This window comes from Ailuropoda melanoleuca, chromosome 9 (assembly GCF_002007445.2).
Source record: "Ailuropoda melanoleuca isolate Jingjing chromosome 9, ASM200744v2, whole genome shotgun sequence".
NCBI lineage: Eukaryota > Metazoa > Chordata > Mammalia > Carnivora > Ursidae > Ailuropoda > Ailuropoda melanoleuca.
In genome coordinates this window covers 16,669,307-16,693,989 of record NC_048226.1, presented here as the reverse complement: position 1 = coordinate 16,693,989, position 24,683 = coordinate 16,669,307, and the positions used below count along the sequence as shown (strand labels likewise).

The following is a 24,683-nucleotide window of genomic DNA, read 5'->3' as shown; positions in this document are numbered from 1 at the left end:
ACCCTGGAAGCAAAAGAAGACCAGAAGTTTGGGGTACCTCTTCCCTCCTCTAGGTAGAGCAGAGAACTTTTAGGAAAGAACAATTCAGTTGCAGCGGGCCAAATCCTTCCTTCATCTTCAAACCAAAGATAAAACTCACATTCTTTCATAATATTAGACACAGAACGACTTTCCACCTGTTATAATGTCTTTACTATTGTAATAATAAAAGTTATTCCAAATACTTTTAAAAAGATAAGTGTGCCAAGGACTCCGAATGAACTGTGAAGTATACATATTCCACCCAGAGTAAGTCTACAGCATTTTACTCGCATTCTGTTGGTAGCCTTAGAACTTAGGAGGGCTTTCCCAGTACCCTGGGCCATGCCTGGACCCCGGATGAGGCTCAGCTACCGTTCCTCCTGGGGGTGGGAGCAGAGATGGGACAGCTGGTGCATGAACCGGGGGTGGTACCATCTTTGTCCTGGGCATACATTGTCCTGTGATGTCGTGGGGCCAGCAGGAGGGGAGTGCTATGCATTTCAGCGGTGTTGTTTCTCCCACTGCTGTACATTTTCAAAGGACCGAGCTGTCATTTTCCCTACCAGTTCTTATAGTTTATTCAAAGCTACAGATACACCTCTCCTATTTTAAAATAAAACACCATCAAGAAAGAATAAATACCACTCTCAGCCTTTGACACTGAGTGTAAAATATTTATTAATACTGTTTATACCCTCTCTGTACCAGAATGGATTCAGGGAAGCTTAATCTATAAACATGTAATCAGAGCACTTCCTTAGAAAAACATTTTTAAAGTGCTAGATGATTCCTAGGCATTTTAGCAAAGGTGTTTGGTTCAGAAATTGCTATTTGAATAAAATGTCAGGGAAAGTTAAACATACACTTAACATTACGACCTAGAAGTCACACTTGTGGACACCCCTCCCAGAGAAATGAAAATATACGTCCATGTAACAACACGTAGACAGTTGTTCACAGCAGCTCCGTTTGTAATAGCCAAAAAGCCAAAGACGAAAAACAACTCCGATGTTCTACAGCAGGGAAATGGTTAAGTCAGCTGGGGTACATCCATATCGTGGACTATTATTCAGCCATAAAAAAGAGCAAATTATTGAAATACATGACTTGGGATAGATCTCAAGGACATTATGCTGTGTGGGGGGAAAAAAAAAAAAAGCCGATCTCAAAAGGTCACATACTGTAGCACTCCCTTTATTTAACAGTCTCAAAATGACAAAATTGCAGTGGTGGAGAAGAGTTTAGTGGTTGCCAGGACAGAGTTAGGGGAATGAGGGTAGGGGGCGGCTCTATGGGAGGTGTTCCTACAGTACTTCTGTATCTTGACCGCGTGAAGATCACACAAGAGATATAAGGTGACCCGGAATTACACATACATTGTACCAGTGTTAATTTCCTGGTTTTGATATCGCATTATAGTTGCATAAGATGTCACCATTAGGGGAAACTAGGTGAAGGGTACAAGGGAAAAGTACTCTTCGTAACTTTCTGTGAATCTGTATTTCAGGGTAAAAAGTTTTTTAAAAGGGAGGGTGGGGGCATTAAATGGTGTATAGATAAATTAGAAGTAATTAAAGACCAAAAAACAAAAAAGAAGTGCTGAAGGGAAGCCGTTACCTGTAGTAGAAATAAGAAGGTTGGGTATGATGTTACAGGAAAGAGAAATCTTCCTTTCTGTGGTTGGCCCAGTTCCTTGGGAAACCTTGCCTGGCATTCTCCCCACATGAAATAGGAAAATAGCAGGGAAATTTTGTTTACCTATAAGTTTATAAACAAAACAAATCCCTGCATCTTTGCCTTAGATACGCAGTTAAGGTTTCATTAAAAAAAAAAAAAAAAAAGACTTTCACATAAGCTGTCACTTACACTGTTTTCTTAAATGTTTTTTACTTACTTTCATGAAGTTTAAAAGATCATTCAAGAACAATAATGTCAGGGGCGCCTGGGTGGCATAGCGGTTAAAGCGTCTGCCTTCGGCTCAGGGCGTGATCCCGGCGTTACGGGATCGAGCCCCACATCGGGCTCCTCCACTGTGAGCCTGCTTCTTCCTCTCCCACTCCCCCTGCTTGTGTTCCCTCTCTCGCTGGCTGTCTCTATCTCTGTCGAATAAAGAAATAAAATCTAAAAAAAAAAAAAAAAGAACAATGATGTCAGTATACCTGGCTGTCCAATTCACCGTCCTGTTTAGTACACGTACACACAAGCCATGAGGTAGTATCATTTCTTTGGAAATCAACCCAACTTTGATCTTGGTCTGTGGTTCAGCAGCCAGATGAGCGTTTGGTCCACGATTTCTTAAATTAATGGTGGCTAAGCAGGAGAAGTACCAGTCTCACTGATCCCTGACTTCTGGCAGTCCTGCAGCACGTTCGGGATAGCGTTTGAAACAGGAGTTCATTACAAAGTAATGAAAGTTCCTTGCTTTCAGCGCATATGGAGCTTAAAACAACATTTCAGTCAATTTGCAAGTTTCTGCAAAACATTGTCAAGAAATAATTTCAGTTGTACGTTAGAGAGAAAATAATGGACCTGTGTTATTCCGCAAGCATTTTGGAACCCCTCGCTGGATTTTGCTGGGATGCCGGCTGCGAGAGCGAGACTCCCATTAGTGGCGGAGACACCGCTGTCCCTTTGCTGTTCCCGTCTCCCAGCTGCCCCTCTGGGGTGTGCCGGGCAAGGCCACAGCATTAGAGAGCAGCCCTGTTTTCCTCGGGAGCCACCCCTGTGTCCTTTCTTCAAGGCTGTTTCCCCCACGTGGAACCAGCTGGCTCCCCAGCCGACAGCCTCTGATGCACACATGCCTCAAGGATGTATCACATATTTTGCCTGGAAACAAGAGGCACGCTTTTCCTTTGTAGGCACTTTCTTCTTTTGGTTGCAATTGGAATGGCTTATCCTGGGTGGCTTCAGGATGAGATAACAGTGTGCCCACTTGAATGCTTCAAAACAGTTGCTTTTGGTAAGGGGTACTGCAAAAACAACTTAGAATAAAAGCGTGTCTTCATGATTTTTTTTGTTAATGCAAGGAGCCTGACTCAGTTCTCTGTGTTTTTGGTTGATTCTTTTTCTTCAATAGCATGTACTGCATCCCTTGCGAAGGTCCTTGCCCCAAGGTCTGTGAGGAAGAAAAGAAAACAAAGACCATTGATTCTGTTACCTCTGCTCAAATGCTCCAAGGATGCACCATCTTCAAGGGCAATTTGCTCATTAATATCCGCCGAGGCAGTAAGTATTCCATCCGTCTGGAAGAGATGGCTGGATCTCTTGGTTTTCTTTTGTGGACACTTTTCCTTCCCATCCATGACTCAACTGAAGCCTGGGCCTAGAAAAACAACATAGGGCATAAGTCTTGTGCTCAACACCTCTTTTTTGAGTTTCCTTCAAAGATTAAAAAAAAAAAAAAAAACCAGATTGAAAGGCAGTCTAGTTTGCAGCCATTGGCTCGGCTAGGGTCATCACGCATCTTTCTGCTGGTCCCGTTGTACGCAGGAGATGCACGTCCCAGCACAAACCCCAGAAGAGGCTGGTGGGTCAAAAGCATGACTCAGCAGCAGCCTCCAGCTGGAGCCAGAGCCACACAGCTTCAAGTCCAAAGAGTTTGGGTAACTTGGGAGGTATTGAGGAGACTGTGCAAAGGGAAGAGTTTAATGATACCCCTTTAAAATTGTATTAAGTCCAAAGAGTGGTTAATCTCCAAATTTACTTTGGAGAGCCAAAAAATAAAAATAAAAATACTAGTGTGTGTCATCGCGTATTTAAAGCTTTGCTCCTCACCCCTGTGAGATCGCCATTGTTTGCAGTAGACGGCGTTCCTGGTCATTGCATGTGTGCAAAAGCATTACTCACAGACTTATTCTGTGATATTTTCACTTCTGTGCTTTAACTGACAATAGCGTCTAGCCTTCAGTTCTCCACCCCTGGGACCACTCAATCAAGGTACCTATGATAGTTTCATAATCTAGAATAAATTAGTAAGAAGACCTTGAGGTTGAAAGGATTTTTTTTTTCCTAAATTCTTCAGTGGAGAAATTTTTACAGGTCAGGGGGGGCGGGGGGAAATGACTGGTTTATTTACTCTGTGGATTTACTTTTCCTTAATACTGTTTGGTGAGTGAGCTATGCTCTTACGGTTTAGAGATGGCAGAAAAACACGTTTGTGCTCAGTCCTTTTGGATCTTTTGATACTCCTCGTTTTCCAGAACCCCTTTCACTGCTCTGCCACAGAGATACCTTTGCTTCCACACGGCTAGAATTCTCTCACCCTCCTGCTGCTTCTACGGTTTTATTCCTGGGGCACCTAGGTGGCTCAGTGGGTTAAGCGTCTGACTCTCAATCTCAGTTCAGGTCTTGATCTCGGTCGTGAGTTTGAGCCCGGCGTTGGACTCCATGCTGGGCGTGGACTCTACTTAAAAAAATAAATAAATGAATAAATAATGAAGATTTATTCCTTTTGCTCTTACTAGATTTCTTAATTTTTGAAAAGATGCCCTCATCCCCTAGAACATACCCTTTAAGTACCTAAGCCTTCTTTTTAAAAAAATTTTCATATCCTGAAGATAAGAATTTAATCCATGAATTAAATCCATGGAGAAGTAGAATTTGAGAAGGAATTGGTACGTATTCATGTGTGGTGATGAAATGTGTCTTCCTGTTTATGTCCGGTGGGAGAAATCAGCTGAATGCGGGGTGATATGACAGCTCATTGACAAGGGCATCCCCAGCCATCTTGCCCCTCATTTAAAATTCGGGATCTTTTCCTTGAAATATCAACCACAGGCAACTTCTGGTGTTTATAACCTGAGTTTCTCTTAGAAGACCATTAAACTCTACAGTAAGCATAGGACAGCATCCTTATTCTTTTATTTTTATCAATTCAGAGCAAAATAGTACTTCTCATTAAATAAGCCTTCAACAAAGCATATGCAATAAAATCCCATTAGTTGAACCATACCCAATTCATTCTAGTATTTATTGTAATTTTGGCATAAGTCGAACTGAAGTTTATGTTCTTTTTTACTACGAGGAAAAGACAGGCTAAACAGGATGATGGGAAATACAGTGTGTCTATATTCCGTTGTTTTCACATACATAGCAGTAGCAACTCTTTTCCCAACTGTCCTCTCATCATGAAAATCATATGTGTGCATTATAGAAAATTTGAAAGCACAGAAACGAATTTTGAAAAATCACCCACAGATAACCTGGTGTGTTAACGTTTTGGTGTGTTTTCTCCCAGCCTCAGTAAGACGGACTCTTTAAATAGAGATCCCTGTATCTTAGGAACTGGAAAGGCAGCAAAGGCAGTTCCTAATGAGACTGAGAAAATGTTGTTTACTTAGTCATGCCCTTGTACTGTGCAGGCAGTGCTGTCTGTTGACAGAGCATATTAAAAGACGTTCCCTAGATTTGTCAGCCTTAGCTAATTGGCAGTCTGGAATTTATGATTTTACATTCGGTTAATCAGCCTGGGAGCTACAGTACCAGCCTTCTAGAAAGTCCCCTCCCCCTGCGTCTGAGGGGCCCTGTCCCGGGAGAGGTTGTTGAAAGTCAGGCGCAGGGAAGTACATTGTTGACAGGGATGGCGGGCCCTGTGCCAGCAGCCCGAGCCCCTCCGTGACACCAAGACCTGCCACGGATCGTTCTCCAGACGTGTTTGCGAGAAACCGAGTGTGTCATCCTTGCACTACGTGAACGCTCACTAACACGGCCCCCTCCTCACACAGATAACATTGCCTCGGAACTGGAGAGTTTCATGGGGCTCATCGAGGTGGTGACGGGCTACGTGAAGATTCGCCATTCCCACGCCTTGGTCTCCTTGTCCTTCCTAAAAAACCTTCGCCAGATCTTAGGAGAGGAGCAGCTGGAGGGGTAAGTGCTCCGGATTTCATGGGCTGACATTCTCCTATTGCAAAATAAGTAGCACATGACGTCACTAAGGTCAGGACTCCCTCGTCACAAAGCAGAAAGAAAGAAGCGAAGGTAAGGCCGATCCCACCTGCGTGATGGCCCACCCCCTCGGGCAGAGTGCCGTGCAGCCATGGTCCTCCATCCTTGGGATGTTGCTGTTCTGGAAAACTGTGTTGTGACCTGTCATTCAAGGGCTGCAGGCCTGACCATGACTATGGAAACAACAGACAGGGATGCTGGTGGGGACGTTCTGTGCCAAGAGCAGCAGGAATGGGTCTCAGGTGCTTAGCCCTCTGCAAAACTATCATTGACATAACTCTTATCCCTAGGATGCTATGTACTATGTAAAACCATTCCATCTTTTAGAATACAGGGGCGCCTGGGTAGCTAAGTCGGTTGAGCGTCCAACTCTTGATTTCAACTCAGGTCATGATCTCAGGGTCATAGGATCGAGCCCCACATCAGGCTTCACACTCAACTTGGAGTCTGCTTGTCCCTCTCCCTCTGCTTCTCCCCCTGCCCAAATAAGTAAATAAATAAAATCTTTTAAAAAGAAAAGAAAAGGGAAGAAAATACAGTTGGCCCTTGAACAACATGGTTTGAATTATGCGGTGCACTTAGACACAATTTTGTTTTGTTTTGCTTTGTTTTGTTTGGCTAAATACAGTATAGGACTGTAAATGTATTTTCCTTATGATTTTTTAAATAATATTTTCTCCAGCTGACTTCATTGTAAGAATGCAATATATCATGCATATAACGTACAAACTATGTGTTAATCAACTGTTTATGTTATCATAAGACTTCTGGGCAACAGTAGACCGTTACTTGTTAAGTTTGGAGGATGTCAACAATTCTCCGTGAATGGGTGACTATGCAGAGTGTCCGCGCCCAAACCCCCACATCATCAGGGGTAAAGCGTACACAGGATCGATAAGAGCTGGTGCTTACTGCTATAGCTTCGCTCTAGCAGTTGGCCTGCGTGCACCTCTACATGCATCCCTTTTTCTTCATACTCCCTTCAAATACAGCTCTCGCCTGGCATTAATCTTCGAAATCAAAGGAGACCTCCATTAACAAGCAGATTCCTTCCAGAGAGAATTTGGGGAAATAATTTAGGGAAGAAAGAGGTGGGAAGGTCATGGGAAAGGTTGTCCTTGCTGACTTATCTGCCCCGACTGGATAAAGTTACCCCATAAGGGTTTCTTTACAGCCTCCCTGCTTTTCTCAGACTAACTCTTGGTCAGTCTTAAATTCTTAAAATTCCATCATCTGATACAGCTAAAGAGAGAGGGCAGCTCTTCATTCCATCCTTGAAAAGCACACTATCCTCCCCACTGGGAACACTAATTCTCTAGGAAAAAAACTTCTTTCTCCCTGCAAATCCAAGGAGGCTGCCACTGTGCCCAGCCCCAGAGTGTCACAAGTCACTTGCCATGGCAAACTGGGGCTCTGCCATTTTGAGGTGGTGGTTCTCGTTTGTTGTATTACGTTTTAAAGTGAATGGTAGCACAGGTTTTTTTCTCTTCAGGTAGGTTTGTGTTTCTGGAATCCCTTGTGTTGGTAAGCACTTTTTTTTTGGCAAATAAGGATCTGCAGCTTTTCCTGTTGCTTCACGATACACATTTTCTTTTTCCAGGCTGAACAAATGATAGATATAGAGGTGAAAGCTGGAAGGAGATTTTAATTTTTTTTAAAGATTTTATTTATTTATTTATCTGAGAGGAAGAGAGGACAGGGGAAGAGCAGAGGGGAAGGGAGAGAAAAAGGGAGAGGCTCTCCAGCAGGCTCCATGCTGAGCACAGAGCCCAAAGCGGGTCGATCTCACAACCCTGAGATCATGACCTGAGCTGAAACCAAGAATTAGTGCTTAACAGACTGTGCCAGCCAGGCTCCCAAGAATTTACTTTTTGTTAAGAATTATTACACGATGGGGGCGCCTGGGTGGCACAGCAGTTAAGCGTCTGCCTTCGGCTCAGGGTGTGATCCCGGCGTTATGGGATCAGGCCCCACATCAGGCTCCTCCGCCATGAGCCTGCTTCTTCCTCTCCCACTCCCCCTGCTTGTGTTCCCTCTCTCGCTGGCTGTCTCTCTCTCTCTGTCAAATAAATAAATAAAATCTTTTAAAAAAAAAAAGAATTATACACGATGGGATTACCTTTTAGTTATGTGTTAACTGAAAGTATTACGCCCTTATCTGTAGCTGAGAACTAAGACTGATTTTTATTTGCACGGACATTTAAGGCGCATTTCTCATTGTCTCAAACTAGTATAAAATCTGATGTCCCAGTGGGGGCTCTTTAAGGATGCCTGCCATTGCTCAGGTGTTTGGGACTCCTCCAAGCTCAAGTAGGCTTCAGGCCGCTGCCCTGCCATTAACATTTTAGATGACAAGGAGAGGCAAATGGGCCTTAGATTTCCACACCCTGCTAGTGATCAGCTCCCCTTGTAGCTCTGAGGATACTGGGCTTCCGGCCTTTCCCTCCTACATGCTGCTGCTTGGAGGCTCTCCCTTTAGCTGGGGTGCTTGAGAATCTTGCCCGTCTTGGTAGGAGTTGGGTTCTCTCACCTGCCTTCCGCACCCAGGACCATAAAAGGTGTAGGTCATCCTCACTTGTGATGAATGCCACCACAGCTCTTTGTATCAGGGGTGACCAGTAGCAACAACTCAGTTCTTCATTTTGCATCTTCAGACTTAGGAAAGAGACCTAGTTCCAGCCCTTGACCAGCTCTCCTCACTCCTGCAAGGAGGGAAGAGTCAGAGAGAGGCAGAGAAGAAAGGAATATGATAACTAGATACATGCCAACAACAGTGCAAAGTAGAACTTGCAAGGAGCTACGAGGGAAAGACAAGGAATGTGCCATAGGCATGAAAAAGAGGCAGAGAATCTGATTAAGAAGATCCCACGGGCTTTCAGAAAGAGGTGGCATTTGAGATGGGCCTCGAAGGGTTTCCAGAAACACTCAGAAAGCAGAGGGTGAAGAAGGCAGTTCAGGATAGGGCAGTAAGAGCAAAAGCAGCGAGTTGGGGCATCCTGGGACCTGTTTGGCAAATAATGCTGGAGAGGTAGGTGGTATTCGAATTACGTAAGGTGCTATGCACCCGGGTGTGGAGGTTATAATTTAGGTAGGCAATGGAATGTATTCAAAGCTTTTGAGCTGCAGGAGTGTTAGCAAAGCTGCCTGGACGTTTCATTTCTGTGCGTCTTTGGTTTAAGCCAAGATAACTTTTACCCCAGTGGATCCCAGACTTTGACATTAGAACCATCTTGGGTGGGGCCAGTTTAAAAAAAAAAAATCTGAGTGCACCCAAGATGCACCCCCAATTCAGTCAGAATGTTTGGGGGTGGGATCCAGGCATCAATGATTTTTCTCAAAAATCCAAAGTAATTTCACTGTGTAGCCAAGATTGGATACCACTGCTGGGTCCTGTTATTTCTTCTTCTCATATGTAAATCCCCAAAGCACTTTGCCTTTTTTCCTAAATATTTAATTGTCACGCTATTGCCTTTAAGTACTATTTTTCTTGAACTTCTACAGCCAGTGAGAAATAGATAAGTGCCTCCATTCGGTTCAGTAGGATGGGGGTTTAGAGCATTTTGTTTTGATGGAGCACAGATGAATTCCTGGTGCTGGGATCCTCTGTATCTGACCATGTTGGCTTTCCAAACTGGAACTGAGACCTCCCTCCGAGTCCCCTGAGCAGCCCGGGCCACTGCTCACGTCCAGAACACGAAATTCGAGCGTTGTAGCTGGAGGAGAGCTCTAGCCTAATAACCAGAGCGAGCCGACTTTGCAATCAGATTTCCCAGGTGGTAAAAGATGTAGGCAGGATCACATCCGAACAGACGGCGGGCCCATTGGTGGCTGGAGAACGGGGCCCGGATGGCATCAGGCAGTCATCGGCTTGCCCTTAAGAACTCAGGCATCCAGGTTTCCTTGAGGATGTCCCGCAGTCCGTGTAATGTTATGTGCCTCTCTAGAGTATTAACCTTAGACATTAGGAAAATCAAGGTTTTTCTGCTGTTTAAGAAGGAAGTGGATTTTTATAATATGCATGTATAAGATTTCTATAAAATGACTAGTTTTTAAGCCCTTGAATAGAAAACAGAATATTTCTGTTATCTGGACAGTTCCTTGAGGTGGACAACCTTATTTTCTTATGGCAGCAGACAAATAAGGAGGTAAAATTTCGGATTCTTTGATGCCACCAAGGATCATTGCCCCGAAAAGCCTAAAGCAGATGGAGGTAGTAGGGTTCTAAGACTTGAAATTTTGGGGTGCATTTAGGCATCTCTATACTCCTGACCCCACCACTTGACTTTGCAACACTTGATGCTTCATTCTACCTTCCTGCAACTCTAAGTTTAGGTTGCAACACGGCTGCATGTTAATACTTCCCTAGGACTTTTAAAAATAAAGACTCAACCATGTGACTCAGCAATTCCAGTCTCTACCCAGTGTCTTCCCAAGAGAAAAGAAACATGCCCACACAAGACTTGAATGTGAATGTTCACAACAGTATTATTCATTATAGCCCCCCCCTCAAAAAAAAAAAACCCACTAGAAACAGTCCAGATATCCATCAACAGATGAATGGATAAATGACATGTGGTACAACGGAATACTATTCAACAGTAATGTAACAACATCGGTGAACCTCAGAAACGTTAAGCTACGTGAAAAAAAGCCAGACACAAAAGGCTGCACATTGTATGAGTCCATTAGTTTCTTGCAAAAGCAAAACTATGGAGACAGAAAGGAGATTGGCGAGGGCTGGGGGTCGGAGCAGAGATTGACCACCATTGGCAGGGAGGGAACTCTTACATCATGGAAATGTTCAGAAACTGCGTAGTTGTGCTGGTGGGACAGCCGCATACATTTACTGAAGCTCATGGCACTGTATACTTAGGATGGGTGCAATTTTTGGTAGGGAAATTAGACCTCGGTTAAGCTATTTAGAAAACCCTCAAAGAGGAAACATTTTCTGAGTTTCTGTTTGGTACCCAGTGCCACTTGAATATAAATTCCTGCCCTTGATGAGCCCCCAAGGTTGGTGTAAATATTGGATTTGGAGGAGATGGGATGTGGTGTGAGCATCTGCGAAAAAGCCAAATCCTGTATCTGTTGCAGATTGCTGGGATGCTGGACACACTCCCTGTGTGCTGGGTTCTGATGCCCCCTAGAGACAGCCGGAAAGAGTCCATGCTTTCTCCTCTGAGAAGCGAAAGGGAATCATCAGTTGTGTATTGGCAATTTTTTTTTTTCAATCTGTCAGTAAGGGCTGAAGGAGGGGGGGAATATCTGTTCCTACCCCCATCGTCTGGACTCCCAGCCCTCAAACCCCTTTGCCCACAGCCTGGGAGAAGCCAAATAAGTATGTTGCCTAGCGTTGTTGATTTAGCAAGTGGTGGAGATGTCGCTCAGAGCCTGATTTCTGGATGCTCACATGCAGTGCTCCAAACCCTGGCCCCGGGTTGTCTTCTGTGCTCTGTGCAAATCCCCAGCACTCTCACTTTCCTGTGTTCTCACACGCTTCCTGCCCTTCATCAGAGCAGGTGGGGAGGTGGGTGGTTGTTGGTTACTCACAGGTAAGACAGCCCCAAGCCTGAGCCATCAGTAAAACACTTCTGCGTATAGTATGCACTAGGTAGTCAGAATATCAGTACAGGTAATACACAGATATCCTCACGGAAATGACAGACTGCTTCCAACCCACCTCAGTTGGTCTACATTTTGTCAGATGGCGCCCACCCAAGTGCAGAAACAAACATATTTTGCCGCACAAAGAAGTCTGGGAGTCAGGATATCAATATCTATAAAACCTAGGCATCTGTGTAAGCTACAGAAAAATAAACAACTTAATTTTTAAAACTAGTCTTTGAATGTAAAGGCAGTAAGTTTAGAAACAATTAGGAAGTCATGTTTACTAAGTAATTGACTTATATAGTCATTTCCTTTAGGAAACAATGAAAAAGGGGATGTGTGTGTGTGTGTGTGTGTATGTATGTAAAACGTGCAGACAGGTCTCTCCCTTTTACCATCTCTTAATTGTCACCTAACCATGGAAGGAGAATTTGGGGGGAACCAGGCCCCAACCTGAGGTTGGAAAAACAAGAGCCGTGTTGACAGGCAGCTCATGAATGGCTTGGTTGTTATTTTGATGAAGGTTTTGTTTTTATTTTTCTGTCACTCACAAAGGCTCCATAACGCCTGGGTTTTATTGATATTGGTATCCTGGCTCCAGGCCTTCTCCGTGTTGTAAAAAAATGTTTGTGTTTACTGTAAAAAGATAATCTTCCTTTTCAAAGTGATTAATCACACACACAGAATTTCAGTGGGCCTGCCATTCATTTGTCAAATTCCTGATTTATAATTCATGCTTCCTCCCATGGGGAGAAGCCATGTTTCGTTCAGAAGGTATTTTCAGTGTGGTTTCTGTTCCCTGCCAGCAAAATTAGTTTACTAAAAAAGAAGCCTCATCCTGCGTTTAGACAGAGGTTTGACCGGGTTAATGGGCCTTTATTTCCGGCCAAGAGGTTTCTGCACTGACAAGGAGGTTGGGGCCACCTGAGGAAGCTGGGAGCAGCCAGACCCACTGGGCTTGGTACTGGCACTACGGAGTGTCCTTCAGAGCCGAAATTATTCGTGGACAAGAATGGGCCTACATAGGAAGCACCTGTTTCTACCTGCAAACCCTGCCTTCAGTTGTCCAATGACCCCGATCGCCCAGCATCAGCTTAAGCCTGGCACTGGGTGGCCACTGTCCCCAAGGGACAGCAGGTCTCACCTTGCCATGTCCCAGCGCTTCCCACCTCCATACACGGCCTTGCGTTGCATATCCCGAGTCTAGATTCATGTGAACAATGTCTTCGGTTCCTTCTTCTGTGGATCTGTGTCAGGGAGTGAGCTCTTCCAGAGGGAAATATTTATCGACTCACAAGTTTTTGCCACCTGGTTTGGTGGCCTTGAATGTGTCAAGGGACCTCAAGGCGGGTTCGTGAGGAGGCTAGCTTGGTTTCAGTGGTGCCACCTTTGGACTCACTTGCCTCACTGAACCCTGTGCAGGCAGCGCTCCCGCTCCCACCCCCTGCACGTCTGTGGACGGGGCCTGGTGCTGGGGTGCTGGTGGAGGGCTTGGGCTCGGGCTGACGGGGCAGATTCCACGCCAGCTGTGTGACTTCTCCTGGGTATTAGGGTCTCAGACTCATAAAACAAACAGGGAGCTCAGATGTTTATACTGCTTGTTGTCCTATGAGTGTGGTTCACACCCCCGCCCCCAGCCCTACATGAAAACAGGGCGGATGGCTATAGAAAGTACTAAGGGAACTGCCTATGGCTACGTGGCTCATTAACGGCATTTGTAGTCCTGGATCCTTGTCTCTGAACTCCCTTGTGAATTTCCAGGCATGTGTCACAAGTCTGCTTGGCAGCATTATAACCATAACTTTTGCTTTCTTCTTAATGAGACTCAGGCTGAGGATTGACCGAGCGGGTAGAGGTCCTGGTATGATATATGTGAGGAACCCCATCAGGTGCAGAGAGGTGCCCCGTGGACACAGCCTCCAGGGCAGAGGAGGGCTCTGGACTCCTGTCCTGGCTCTCCTGGCTTTGGAAAGAGGGCTAGATCCTTTCTTCTCTGCAGTTGGTGTGTTGGATCGTTCAGTGGATATTAGCAATAGCTCAAAGTGCTACACCAATTCCTAGACTCCGTTCTGTATAAAGTGCTTGAGTGAGCTCCAGAAAGAACCAGAGGCTGGGGACCAGGAAGGGGAGAGGAAGGATTCATGGTCCATGGGGAGCAGAGGACTGGGATGGACAGCATGCCTGCCTACCTGGTTTCCCCCAGGGACCTAGAGAAAGAGGTATACCGCCTAGATCTCTCTCCAGACCCCTTAGCTGTAGCTGTCTATGTTCCCACTTCCTGGAGGATGGATTTCTCTCTGGGTAGCAGAGATAGCTATTGCTGATTCTGGCTGTCCTTCCGTCTTGCCTTCAGTCGACAGGTGGAGCTGCTGCTTTTCTGTCCACCCCCCTAGGGTGGGGTATCTCACTTGGTCAGCTTTGGACCTCCAGCCCCTTGTTGCTGCCCGGCACCTGTTAGACCAGTGCTCCTCCAGGTGTGGTCCCAGGACCAGCAGTGCCAGCATCATCTGGGTGCAGGTTAGCAATGCAGATTCTTGGCCCACCCAGCCCTACTAACGAGAAACTCTGGGAGTGGGGCCCAGCACTCCAAAAACAAGCCTTGTGCACACTAACCTAGTGTTGGACACTGAGTCACTGTTGCCTGGATGGGTGGCCCAAGTGGACTGTCCTTGGGGGATTGTTTCTCTTCCCCCACCTTCTCTAGGGATCGTGGCTGAGGCTTTTGAGGACGGGGTGAATCTGGAGGAGGGAGCGGGCCCAGGGCTGGTCCACCACCGAGACTGTCTCCCTGTCCCATTCTCTCCCCTAGCCCATCGTATGCCACTGATGGCACGGATGGGATTTACCCCCAAGGATAATGGCAGACTCTACAGCAAGCATGTAAGCTGTTCTGGTTCAGTGGCCGAGCATATCTCTTCTCCCATGGACTGATTTCAAGTGCATTATACATACTCTGCTCTGAGAGAAATACCCAAAGGCATTTCTACGGAATGGTTCCAGTAATATCCTCTGGTGTGAGAAGCATTATTTGTTGGTAATAGAGGTCCTAAAATTAATTAGTGTCTTATCGATTTCAATATGTTGTCCTTGAATCATTTTGTTGCTATTGTTAACAGTAACTGTCCACTCTTACACACCGTTAGTAACTAAATCTCTTATTGGCAAAGGCAGCATGTTCCGGAGCCACGTGCGGAAGAGGACCGGTGTGGGGTGGCCAGCAGGTGGGAGGGAATACTGGGAAAGGGCAGCAGTGCTCACAGTGACTTCTGTGCTTCTAGGAACTACTCCTTCTACGTCCTCGACAACCAGAACTTGCAGCAGCTGTGGGACTGGGACCACCGCAACCTGACCATCAAAGCTGGGAAAATGTACTTTGCTTTCAATCCCAAGTTGTGCGTCTCCGAGATTTACCGCATGGAGGAAGTGACAGGGACTAAGGGGCGCCAGAGCAAAGGGGACATAAACACCAGGAACAACGGAGAGCGAGCCTCCTGTGAGTGGACCCAATGGCCATGATAAAGTTGTGGCCCCTCCTCCGATCTAGAATGGTGGCTGTGTGGGAGGCCCCCTCCTTGTCTCACAAGGGGGGACACGGGGCCTCCTGAACCAGCCCTTTGCACGTACGTGTGTACCTTCAGAGTCAGTCGTGGGGCCAATTCACGACAGATTCATATTTGTCAATGTTCCTTCACATCTCTAGGGGTGCTAACCAGTTATAAGTAGGCTCCTTCTCAAAGGGAGTATTTTACAGAAGTGCTTACAGAATGCAGGGTTAAATCTTTTAAGGCACAGGCAGACAGTGAGATGATTTTTCAAGGAAGAGCTGGTCCTCTCTGCTGCCGGGGAGCACGCTCGGCTCAGTCTCCCGCAGTGTAGGGGAAGCCTCAGCGCAGAGGGGACTGAGCTCCCAGCCCAGCGCAGTGGCCACGGGTTCCCTGTCTCTCCCTCGGCCTCCTCCTTGCTCCCACCCCAACACGAAAAAGATAGAGAAAGCCTACCTCCCTGAACGGATACTGCTTTTTAAATTGAGAACCACATAATTATAACCTTGCCATGGTTATAAACTTTCAGGTCTTGTATCTGAGATCTAACAGTACGTCTCTCATCTAACCCTGTGTATCAAACCGCTTTTAAAAATGTTGTGGTTCTGTTTGGCCGGATAGGGTTATAAAAATAAATTTTCTCTCCACCATCGGCTTTTAATAAGGGAAGGGTCAGGAAAAAAAAGTAGGGTCATTGACATGATCAGAGGTGATTTGCACACATGTACACACACACGGGAGGGAAGGACTTGTGAAACCATTAGCATTTGACTGGTTAGTTTTGCTGGTGTCTGGATTTACCAGTAGATGCTCAGATCGCTCCGGAAGAGCTTTTAGAGGGAAGAAGCCTGACACGACATAGCCCGGGGTGTTGGCAACTGGCACCTTCTCCCTCACATGCCCGCCGCAGCCCCTGCCATTCCCTCTGTTCAAACCAGAGCAGAGCAGATGTGGCTGAGCGTGGCCCAAGTGTTTTCTCCTCGGGTCAGATTGTGAATACAGTAGCTATTCATTTTCCTTCGCGAACAAAATCATGTTTTCTCTTTAAGTAACACATTAGCAGGAACCGCAACTTTGTTGCAACCTCAGATCAGCACATTTTGCCCCACTGACTTCGTAGTTTTCACCGCCTGTAGCCTCTGCTTCTCCTGCTGAGTGTGTGTTACGATTCAGGCCAATAGAGGCGGACAAGGACAGTCTGTCGGGGCGCCAGGTCTCCGTGAGGGGAAGCAGTCAGCAACGCTGCCCTGGTTCTTGGGGTCATTTGAATCCGGCCGGAGGAAGAAGACGGGGCTCCAAGCAGGGTCCCGGCTGCAGCTCCCCAGCGACTTCGCACAGCGCACAGGAGGCTTGGCCAGTGACATTGTTCTTATAGGCACATCATTGCCCGTTGTGTGTTAGCCCCGGCCGGAGGCCTTCCAGGAGTATCCGTGTCCTTCCAGGTCGACACCAAGTTTAGACGCAGAGACGTGCCCCCCCGTGGCACACCTGAGCCGTTCGCCTGTCTTTGCTGATTGCACAGAAGCAGGCAGAGGTCCACCACCGCAGGACAGTGCCATCCTATCGCAGAAGATTCAGCCCAGCGTAGAGGTCGATCCTCACCTTCCCGGGTCCCCTCGGGAGCCCGGGTCTTAGTGCTCAGCAGAAAGACCAGGTGCCTTGATCAGTCAAGCAGTTCCTCCCTGTCAGGTTAGAAAGCACGGATCCGGGTCCAAGTGCAACCAAGTATGCTAACAAAAGAACGAGCTGTGTTGCAGCTCCATGTGGTAAAACGTCTGGGCCCTTGGTAGAAATGAGAGAGCCACTGAGAAGTCCAGGAAGGGACACAGCGTGTACAGCCAGCTTTGGAGAAGAGGGAAGTAGGGCAGCACAGGTGACTTGGCAGACATGTAGAGGAAAAGAACGTTGGGGGCGCCTGGGTGGCTCAGTCGTTAAGCGTCTGCCTTGGGCTCAGGGCGTGATCCCAGCGTTCTGGGATCGAGCCCCACATCAGGCTCCTCTGCTATGAGCCTGCTTCTTCCTCTCCCACTCCCCCTGCTTGTGTTCCCTCTCTCGCTGGCTGTCTCTCTCTGTCAAGTTAATAAATAAAATCTTTAAAAAAAAAAAAAGAATGTTGACCTCTGTCACTCACGGATGTACCTTTGTGCCCCAGGTGAAAGCGACGTCCTGCACTTCACCTCTACGACCACGTGGAAGAATCACATCATCCTAAGGTGGCACCGTTACCGGCCCCCTGACTACAGGGACCTCATCAGTTTCACCGTCTACTACAAGGAGGCGTGAGTTTCCGCGCTCGGTGGGGTCCTGTGGGCGGGGCCACCCGTGCTGCTTCCTCACCATCCTCCCATCTGTCACAGGACATCCATCACCACGATGACAACCACAACAACACAGTGTTAGCTCAAGGCCTTTCCTTCTTCACTGGGTGATTGAGAGGGCTTTGAATCAGATAATTCCAAAGAGAAAAACTTGTGTTCTAGAGAATTAGGTGAAGTCCAGACTTTCATAAAGTGGGATAGAGGATGTGCCCACTAACCTGTACCCCAGGAACACCCCGCAGGACACCCAGCTCCCCTGGAGAGAACCCCCAGATAGATCTGTCATCATATTCCTGTCTCTCTATCAAGGAGCCCTTCCCAAGACCTGGTCCTCTGCTCTAGGTCATGAACCAGGGAAGGAAAATGGAGAGAGACTGACCTTCATGTTCTGAACCTTTCACAATTTCTCCTAAAATCTGCTGAGGGCTTTTCTTGTGCCTTCTGGTGATATTCACCTGCCTCAGCAGCCGTGACTCGTTCCTCCAGATGGCAGTTCTTTTGGTCCCCCTCTTCCTTCCTTTCCCTCCTTATCCAGGTGGTTCCACCGACCTCCTTACTCACCCTCTTCATCCAGCTCCCACTGTGATGCCACAGGTCTCTTTCCCCAGTGATTGGCTTCTTCAGAGCTGCAACCAGAGCCACCAAGGACAGTATCTTGTCCCCTTTCCCCTGCTGGAGCCAGGGCCCTAGGAAGGGTCATAGCAGTGAAAAAAAGCGGGTCTCAGGATTATTAGGCATTCAGTGTGTTTATGGATGGGAGTCATTCATGGTCTTCCGTCGTGATGACAGGGAGGGGTAGGTTAACATCTGTTTTGGAAGCCCGCGGCCAGGGACGGTCCAGCCCTTTCATCTGATAGATGGAGAATCCCCACCTGCCCAAGCAAGTGTGCAAAATACTCTCTTCTCTTTGCTAGTCCCGCCGGTGCTTTGGCAGTGTTGACTGGTAATCTCACAAAGGAGTTGATGCTAGTTTCCAAGACAATCTGGAAACTAAATATTTGAATATTATAAGATACTTAAGCAATCACGATTGTTTGTGAGCAAATGAGATTTTGGAAGCTCTATTTTAGAAGCTGTGTCCTTTTTCCCCCAAAGTTTCATTCTTCATCAGTAGCTGATGTTTGCACTAAATGATTATGCTTGTTTTTTCTTAATAGTGAAAAATGCCACAATTGAAAAAGAGAAAAATAGCCTTTGCCTGCACGCTTAAGGAGCAGTGCTTTCAATCCCAGTAATAATGAGAATTTACTCTTTCTGAGGCCGAGTATGTGGTTCTGTAGTGCGTTTGTAAATGTGGTAAAACCTGGGGTCCCGTTGCTTCATTTTGTTCTTCTGTACAAATCTAATGGACTATTTGTTTGATTTAGAATTCCCATTATAGAAAGTGTGACTTGCTAGGCCCCTGGGGAAGATTTCCAGGAGCTTTGACATCAGAGACCTGAACCTTCCTCTGAGCTTCATCCACTGTCTTTCTAGACCTTTTAAAAACGTCACAGAGTACGATGGGCAGGATGCCTGTGGCTCCAACAGCTGGAACATGGTGGATGTGGACCTCCCTCCCAACAAGGACGTCGATCCTGGCATTTTACTGCAGGGACTGAAGCCCTGGACGCAGTATGCCGTGTATGTCAAGGCGGTGACCCTCACCATGGTGAACGACCACATCCGTGGGGCCAAGAGTGAAATCTTGTACATTCGTACCAATGCTTCAGGTATCCACAGACCACCCGTCCCATATCTTTCATGAGCTCCCCGTGCTTATTACAAGACGTCTCCATCCTGGACCAGTCTGTGTTTTATATGTCTTTCTTATCAATATATAATGCTATATATCATATTATTTTTTTTCCCAGTCCCAATATCCTCGGCTCTCCTGGGCCATTTTTCTGGCCCATCTTCCATCATCTGCCTGCTTTGCACCAGTGAGCCCAGGTCCTCCAAGGGGGCTGGGGTGGTTTTTTTGGAGGACCCAGCCAGGATCCAGCCCCCTATTTTGTTTTTGTAATTGAACCTCCAGAAACTGACCACATGCTGATCTGGTGTTCTAGTTACTCATGTGGCTCATGGGTTTTCCATCTTCATTCTGTAGAGGCAAGGGTTCCAAGGAGGGAGACAGAATTTGGAAAGCATCAGGCAGAGTACATTGCAGACATTCCAGATAGTCACTGGTGAAAATGTTCCTCCTTCTGTCTCTGTGTTCATTTTCTAAACCACTCATTTTTCTCAACTCCAGAATCTGCAACTAATGAAAGCAAGGGCTTGTATGTAGTAGCCAAGTATATGAAAACCAGCTTAGAGGTAGGAAAATGCACATGACTTCTAAAGACAATGATGAATATCCCTGGATGGTTGCTGTTTTATAAAACACCCATAAGGTAGCACGAAATAAATTTAAATGGCAGAGAGGGTGAGGAAAAAGTGTTGATGGGGAAAAACCTTTGGCTCACGCATGCCTGCTTCCCCCTCCCCTCCCCTGCCCCATCTCAAGGATCCCATAAGTGGTCACAGTCATGTTATGGACCCTGAAGTGTTCATAAAAATCAGTCTGGTGCAGGCTTCTGATCTGGGTGTCGGGTGGTGTAGCAGAGACTCGAAGGCAACAAAACAAGTGATTCTTCCTAAAGTTTGGAAGTCATTTACTGTAGACAGCTCAGGAAAAATAAAAAAATCTCTCCTTATTATGACAAGTTCTTTTTTTTTTTTTAATCCATTCACTTACTTTAGAGAGAGAGTGAGCAGGGGGAGGGGCAGGGAGAGAGAGGGAGAGGGAAAATCCTTAAGCAGACTCCCCACCAAACATGGAACCCGATGTGGGGCTCAATCCCAGGACCCTGAGACCTTGACCTGAGCTGAAATCAAGAGTCGGCCACCCAACCGACTAAGCCACCCAGCCAGGCACCCTTTTTATATGATAAATTCTTAAGAAACCTATTTCCTTTCCCCAAAGATGGGAAACTAAGCACCATACAAATTGGGCCAGTTCCCTACGTTTTGGCCCCTGTCTTTACAAGTGGTAGGGACAGAGGAAGACTCCGTCCTTTGCCTCTGCCTTTTTCGTGACACTTACATTTGAAACATGTAGGGGTGAGCTGTTTATTCTTGAAATACTTGACTTTGGAAACCTGAAAGCGGTCGCGCATCCAGTGGTGAAGTTTTTCCTGAAAAAGCTGGCATTAGTCACAGCTTTTCCCTAAAGCATCCCTCCGTACAGGTGTTCAGAACCTTGCCTGTGATACTCTGGGCCTTAAAATACCCTTAAGCTCTTCGCCCCTTTGAAATTTAAAGAGTGGCTTGGATGACTGTGTTGTGTAAGTGGCAGACAGTGAAGAGGTCTCTTGCACTTTGGAAAACCCCCCAAAATCAGTGTTTTCTTGTGAACCCAAGGAAAATAAGATTTCAGTGGTCCCGGGACGCATTTGCCCTTTATACGTAAGGCAGCTCTGGGTTTGGGTTTGGGAGGCGGTAGTAAATAAAGCTTGTTATGCCTTGCCCGTAAATGAATATTCTTTGGCTGGTAACAGAGTCCATGGCTTGCAGTCGGGGCTCTGTGTGTGTTTGGGTTTGTGGGCTGCTTTTCCTAGTCCTGTCTCATTCATCCCATGGAAGTGTGGTTATAGAACTGAGAGACTTGCAGGCCGTCTTCCTCCACACCTCTTAACACACACACCCCGCCGTGCACACACACTCCTGCCCTTTCTCACTTCCCCCTTTCATTTTTGCTTCTTGCCATTTTTATCAGAGCTCCAGAATCGCAGGCAAAACCCAAGACAGTCCATTTCACCACTTGCTAGAACTTCTGGAGTCAGACGATTTGGAGAATGGCGGTTGTAATACACGAGAACAATCCGCTGTTTGAATTAGCTGTCGGTTTTTAAGTCACCCACCGTAACCCTGTGTGCCCCACCCCAGCCTTTTTCCATGTGCCGCTCAGTCACGTTAGTTTTCACAGAGATGACCTGAGATTAGATACTACAGAGAGAAATGAGGGCGTTTAAGTTAATACGATTTCAAAGCAAGGTTCACTTCTCGTTTCGCGTGTCCGCGTTCACCGCCGTTTCCTTCTCCAGGTCAGACCCGCGGCTCCCTGTGGGCTTGCAGCGAGTACCTGACAGCCTGGATTTGGGGTTCATTCCGTTTTCTGAAATGTCCTCTGTTCCCCTTTCCAGTTCCTTCCATTCCCCTGGACGTTCTTTCCGCGTCCAACTCGTCTTCTCAGCTCATCGTGAAGTGGAACCCGCCGTCCCTGCCCAACGGGAACCTCAGTTACTACATCGTGAGGTGGCAGCGGCAGCCTCAGGACAGCTACCTGTACCGGCACAATTACTGCTCCAAAGGTAAGGGGGGCGGGGGGGGGGGGACCTGGAACCCAACCCCCGCCGTCTGAACCCATCCACGCCCCGACAGAACACACGGCTTCCTGACAGTTCGAGCCCTCCGTTGGAAAGCGGCCACGTTCTCGATTAAACGTGCTGACAGCTGCCCCCTTCTCCTCACCGGCCCACCTGACTTTCCTGTCTGCTCTTGTCGGGCTTCTGTTTCCTGAGCAGACAAAATCCCCATCAGGAAGTATGCCGACGGCACCATCGACATCGAAGAGGTGACGGAGAATCCCAAGACCGAGGTGTGCGGCGGAGAGAAGGGGCCTTGCTGCGCCTGCCCCAAAACCGAGGCTGAGAAGCAGGCCGAGAAGGAGGAGGCCGAGTACCGCAAAGTCTTCGAGAACTTCCTGCACAACTCCATCTTTGTGCCCAGGTACCGAGTGTCATCTGAAAATGTCTCCAGGCCAGTGCTCCTCAGGCAGGTTCCGTGGTGCTCTTTCCATACGGGTGGTTTGTAGGTCAGCAGGCAGAAGCCCGTAGCCATCAAGGGGGGAACAGGAGAACCAGCTATCAGCTTGGGTGAGTGGGGTGCCTGTGGAAGGCTGCCCCGAAGGAAGGGGGGCCGAGGGCTCATGCTGTTGGGGGCTGTGGGAGCATGAGTGCCACTGCCTCAGCCGCACGGCCTCCCATGGAGAGCAGTTGGGCTCTCAGCTGTGGGGACAGGGAAGTGAAGCTCAGAGAGGCCCACACCCATGGAGACCAGCCAATGGAAGGGCTGGCGTGCGGGCCCTTCTTGCCCATCCCACTTCTCCCTGTGGCCTCTCGAAGCCCGGCTGAGGAGAAGTGAAGCAAGAGGGAGAAGACCAGAGTGAGATTTCAAAGTGGCCCAACTTCCAAGCACAGCCAAGTGCCACAGGCATCCTTCACAAGCGGGTTTGAGAAGCAGCGGAGAGGACGCCTTTCAAAGCAAAGCAGCCCCTGCCCCCAGGAATCTGTCTGCTCCCCTGCTCCAGTCCCCGGGTCTGCCAAGTGGGGACAAAAGTGGAGGACTGAAGGTGCAAAGCCGCACTAGTCACAGTAGCCAAAGCTGGGGAAAAACCCACGTGTCCATCAGTAGATGAATGGATAAGCAAAATATGGTCTAGCCATGCAATGGCATATTATTCAGCTGTAAAAAGGAATGAGATTCTGACGAAGGGCACCACTTGGATGGACCTTGAAAACATTATGCTAAGTAAAAGAAGCCAGATGTGAAAGGAACAGATATTATAGAATTCCACACATATGAAGCATTTACTAGAGGCAAATTCATGGTGACGGAAAGTGCATTCGAGGTTTCCCAGGCTGGGGGGAGGAGGAAATGGGGAGTTCGGGCTTAATGGGTCTCAGAGCTTCTGTTGAGGTGATGAAAAATTTTGGAAACAGTGGTGATGATTGTACATCATGAACGCAATCAACGTCATTGAATCGTACACTTAAAAATGGCTCAAATGGCAAGACTTGGGTATTTTTTTTAATTCAAAAAAAAATTTTTACGACAATAAGAAATGGTTTTTAAAAAAAGCCGTGGAGGGGGGTCCAGTAGGGCAGCCCTGCAATGTCTGGGGAAGGAGATGGTAACGGAGGTGGCGGTACGCATCTCCCTTTTCCCCCTGAGAGATTGTAGTGTGGTGTTTACAAACAGCCTCTTGCCTGGAATGTGAGCAGAGGAGCTGGATTCAGTTGCACCCACACGCTCCCAGTCCCCACGGTGCCCCAGCCGCCAGCCCAGTGCCCGGCGTGTTCGGCAATCACTCTGCTTCCTGCCCCTGCCCCTGAGAGGCACCACAAGCCCATAACTTCTGTTGATTCTGTCATTACTTTCCCTTAAAGGCTTACTTAGGTTGTAACAACAAATGGCTTTTAAAGTGATTTTTTTCCTGTCAAGTGACCTTCCTGATATTTGTGTAATAGTCCAAGATAGCCATCTTACTTTGGAAAATCCTTGAGACAGAAAGACCTCTTAGAGTGGCGGGCATTCTTTTCAGAACGAAGCTCTTCATTGCTTCGTGCCCCTCCTCTCCTCTCTAGGAGTCAAAGCCGCTGGAGTGTGGGTAGGAGAGCCTTCTGTGGGTCCTCCTGACTTGTTTTACGGGAGACCTCTCCTTCTAGGGCTGTGTTTCAAGTGTTAGTCCAGATTGTCTGCAGGTCATGTGTAGTTCCAAGAATAAGAGCGTTTGAGGAGCTCAAAGATGTTTAAAAACTAGAATTCGGGCTTAGTGGCTTCTCCAACAGCCTAATTAATGAACGATCCATTTGGGACTTGGCCCTGCCTTTCGACACTTTTGGGCTCTTGCCCTTCAGTGGCACTGCTTCTCAACATGGGCCACCTCCCCCCATGTCAGCGGAGGCCCAGCTAGTGTTACTTGCTGTGGACACAGAAGTGGATGGATCCAGAGTGTCCCAGACAGGCTGGGCAGGCGTTGTCTGTTTATTCTCCAGCAAAAGCTGTTGCCTCCGTTGCTGTCTCATCCCACCGGCCCACCAGCAGTTCAGGTTCTGAGTCCAAGCTGGAAAAAGTTTTGCTAGAGGGCCCAGAGCTTTCAGTTTGTAGTTACAAAGCAGTACCTTTCTTTCTCATCAGATGGGGAACACAAGATCAGGCAAAGTGAAGGCAGAGCTGTGGTTGACGCGGGTATTAGTAGTGCCTTCTGTCCGTGCTGCTGAATTCAAAATAAGTTTCCTCTATGCCAAATTCCCCCTGACGAATGCATGCGTCCACCCCTGTGGCCCCGACATTCTCTCCCCTAAGACAAGTCTGACCTGCTATTCTGTCTTTTCATAGGATGAATGTAAATACTGCATTTGCCCACAGTGAGTGGCTACAGTTTATACGAACTTCATATTTTTTTTAATGCCTCCTACGGGGGGTGTAAATCTCATGTCCACAC

General features: G+C 47.4%; 1 protein-coding gene across 1 annotated transcript in view; it reads left to right on the top strand.

Annotated features, from left to right (window-relative positions):
- IGF1R (insulin like growth factor 1 receptor) overlaps positions 1–24,683 on the top strand; it is a 293,895-nt gene that overhangs the window by 227,156 nt on the left and 42,056 nt on the right. The window contains exons 4-11 of the mRNA XM_034667925.1: positions 2,673–2,706; positions 3,096–3,246; positions 5,745–5,889; positions 14,853–15,067; positions 17,269–17,395; positions 18,911–19,146; positions 21,601–21,768; positions 21,982–22,186. Of these exons, the coding sequence (XP_034523816.1) occupies positions 2,673–2,706; positions 3,096–3,246; positions 5,745–5,889; positions 14,853–15,067; positions 17,269–17,395; positions 18,911–19,146; positions 21,601–21,768; positions 21,982–22,186 (1,281 nt within the window). The remainder of the gene's footprint in view (positions 1–2,672; positions 2,707–3,095; positions 3,247–5,744; positions 5,890–14,852; positions 15,068–17,268; positions 17,396–18,910; positions 19,147–21,600; positions 21,769–21,981; positions 22,187–24,683) is intronic.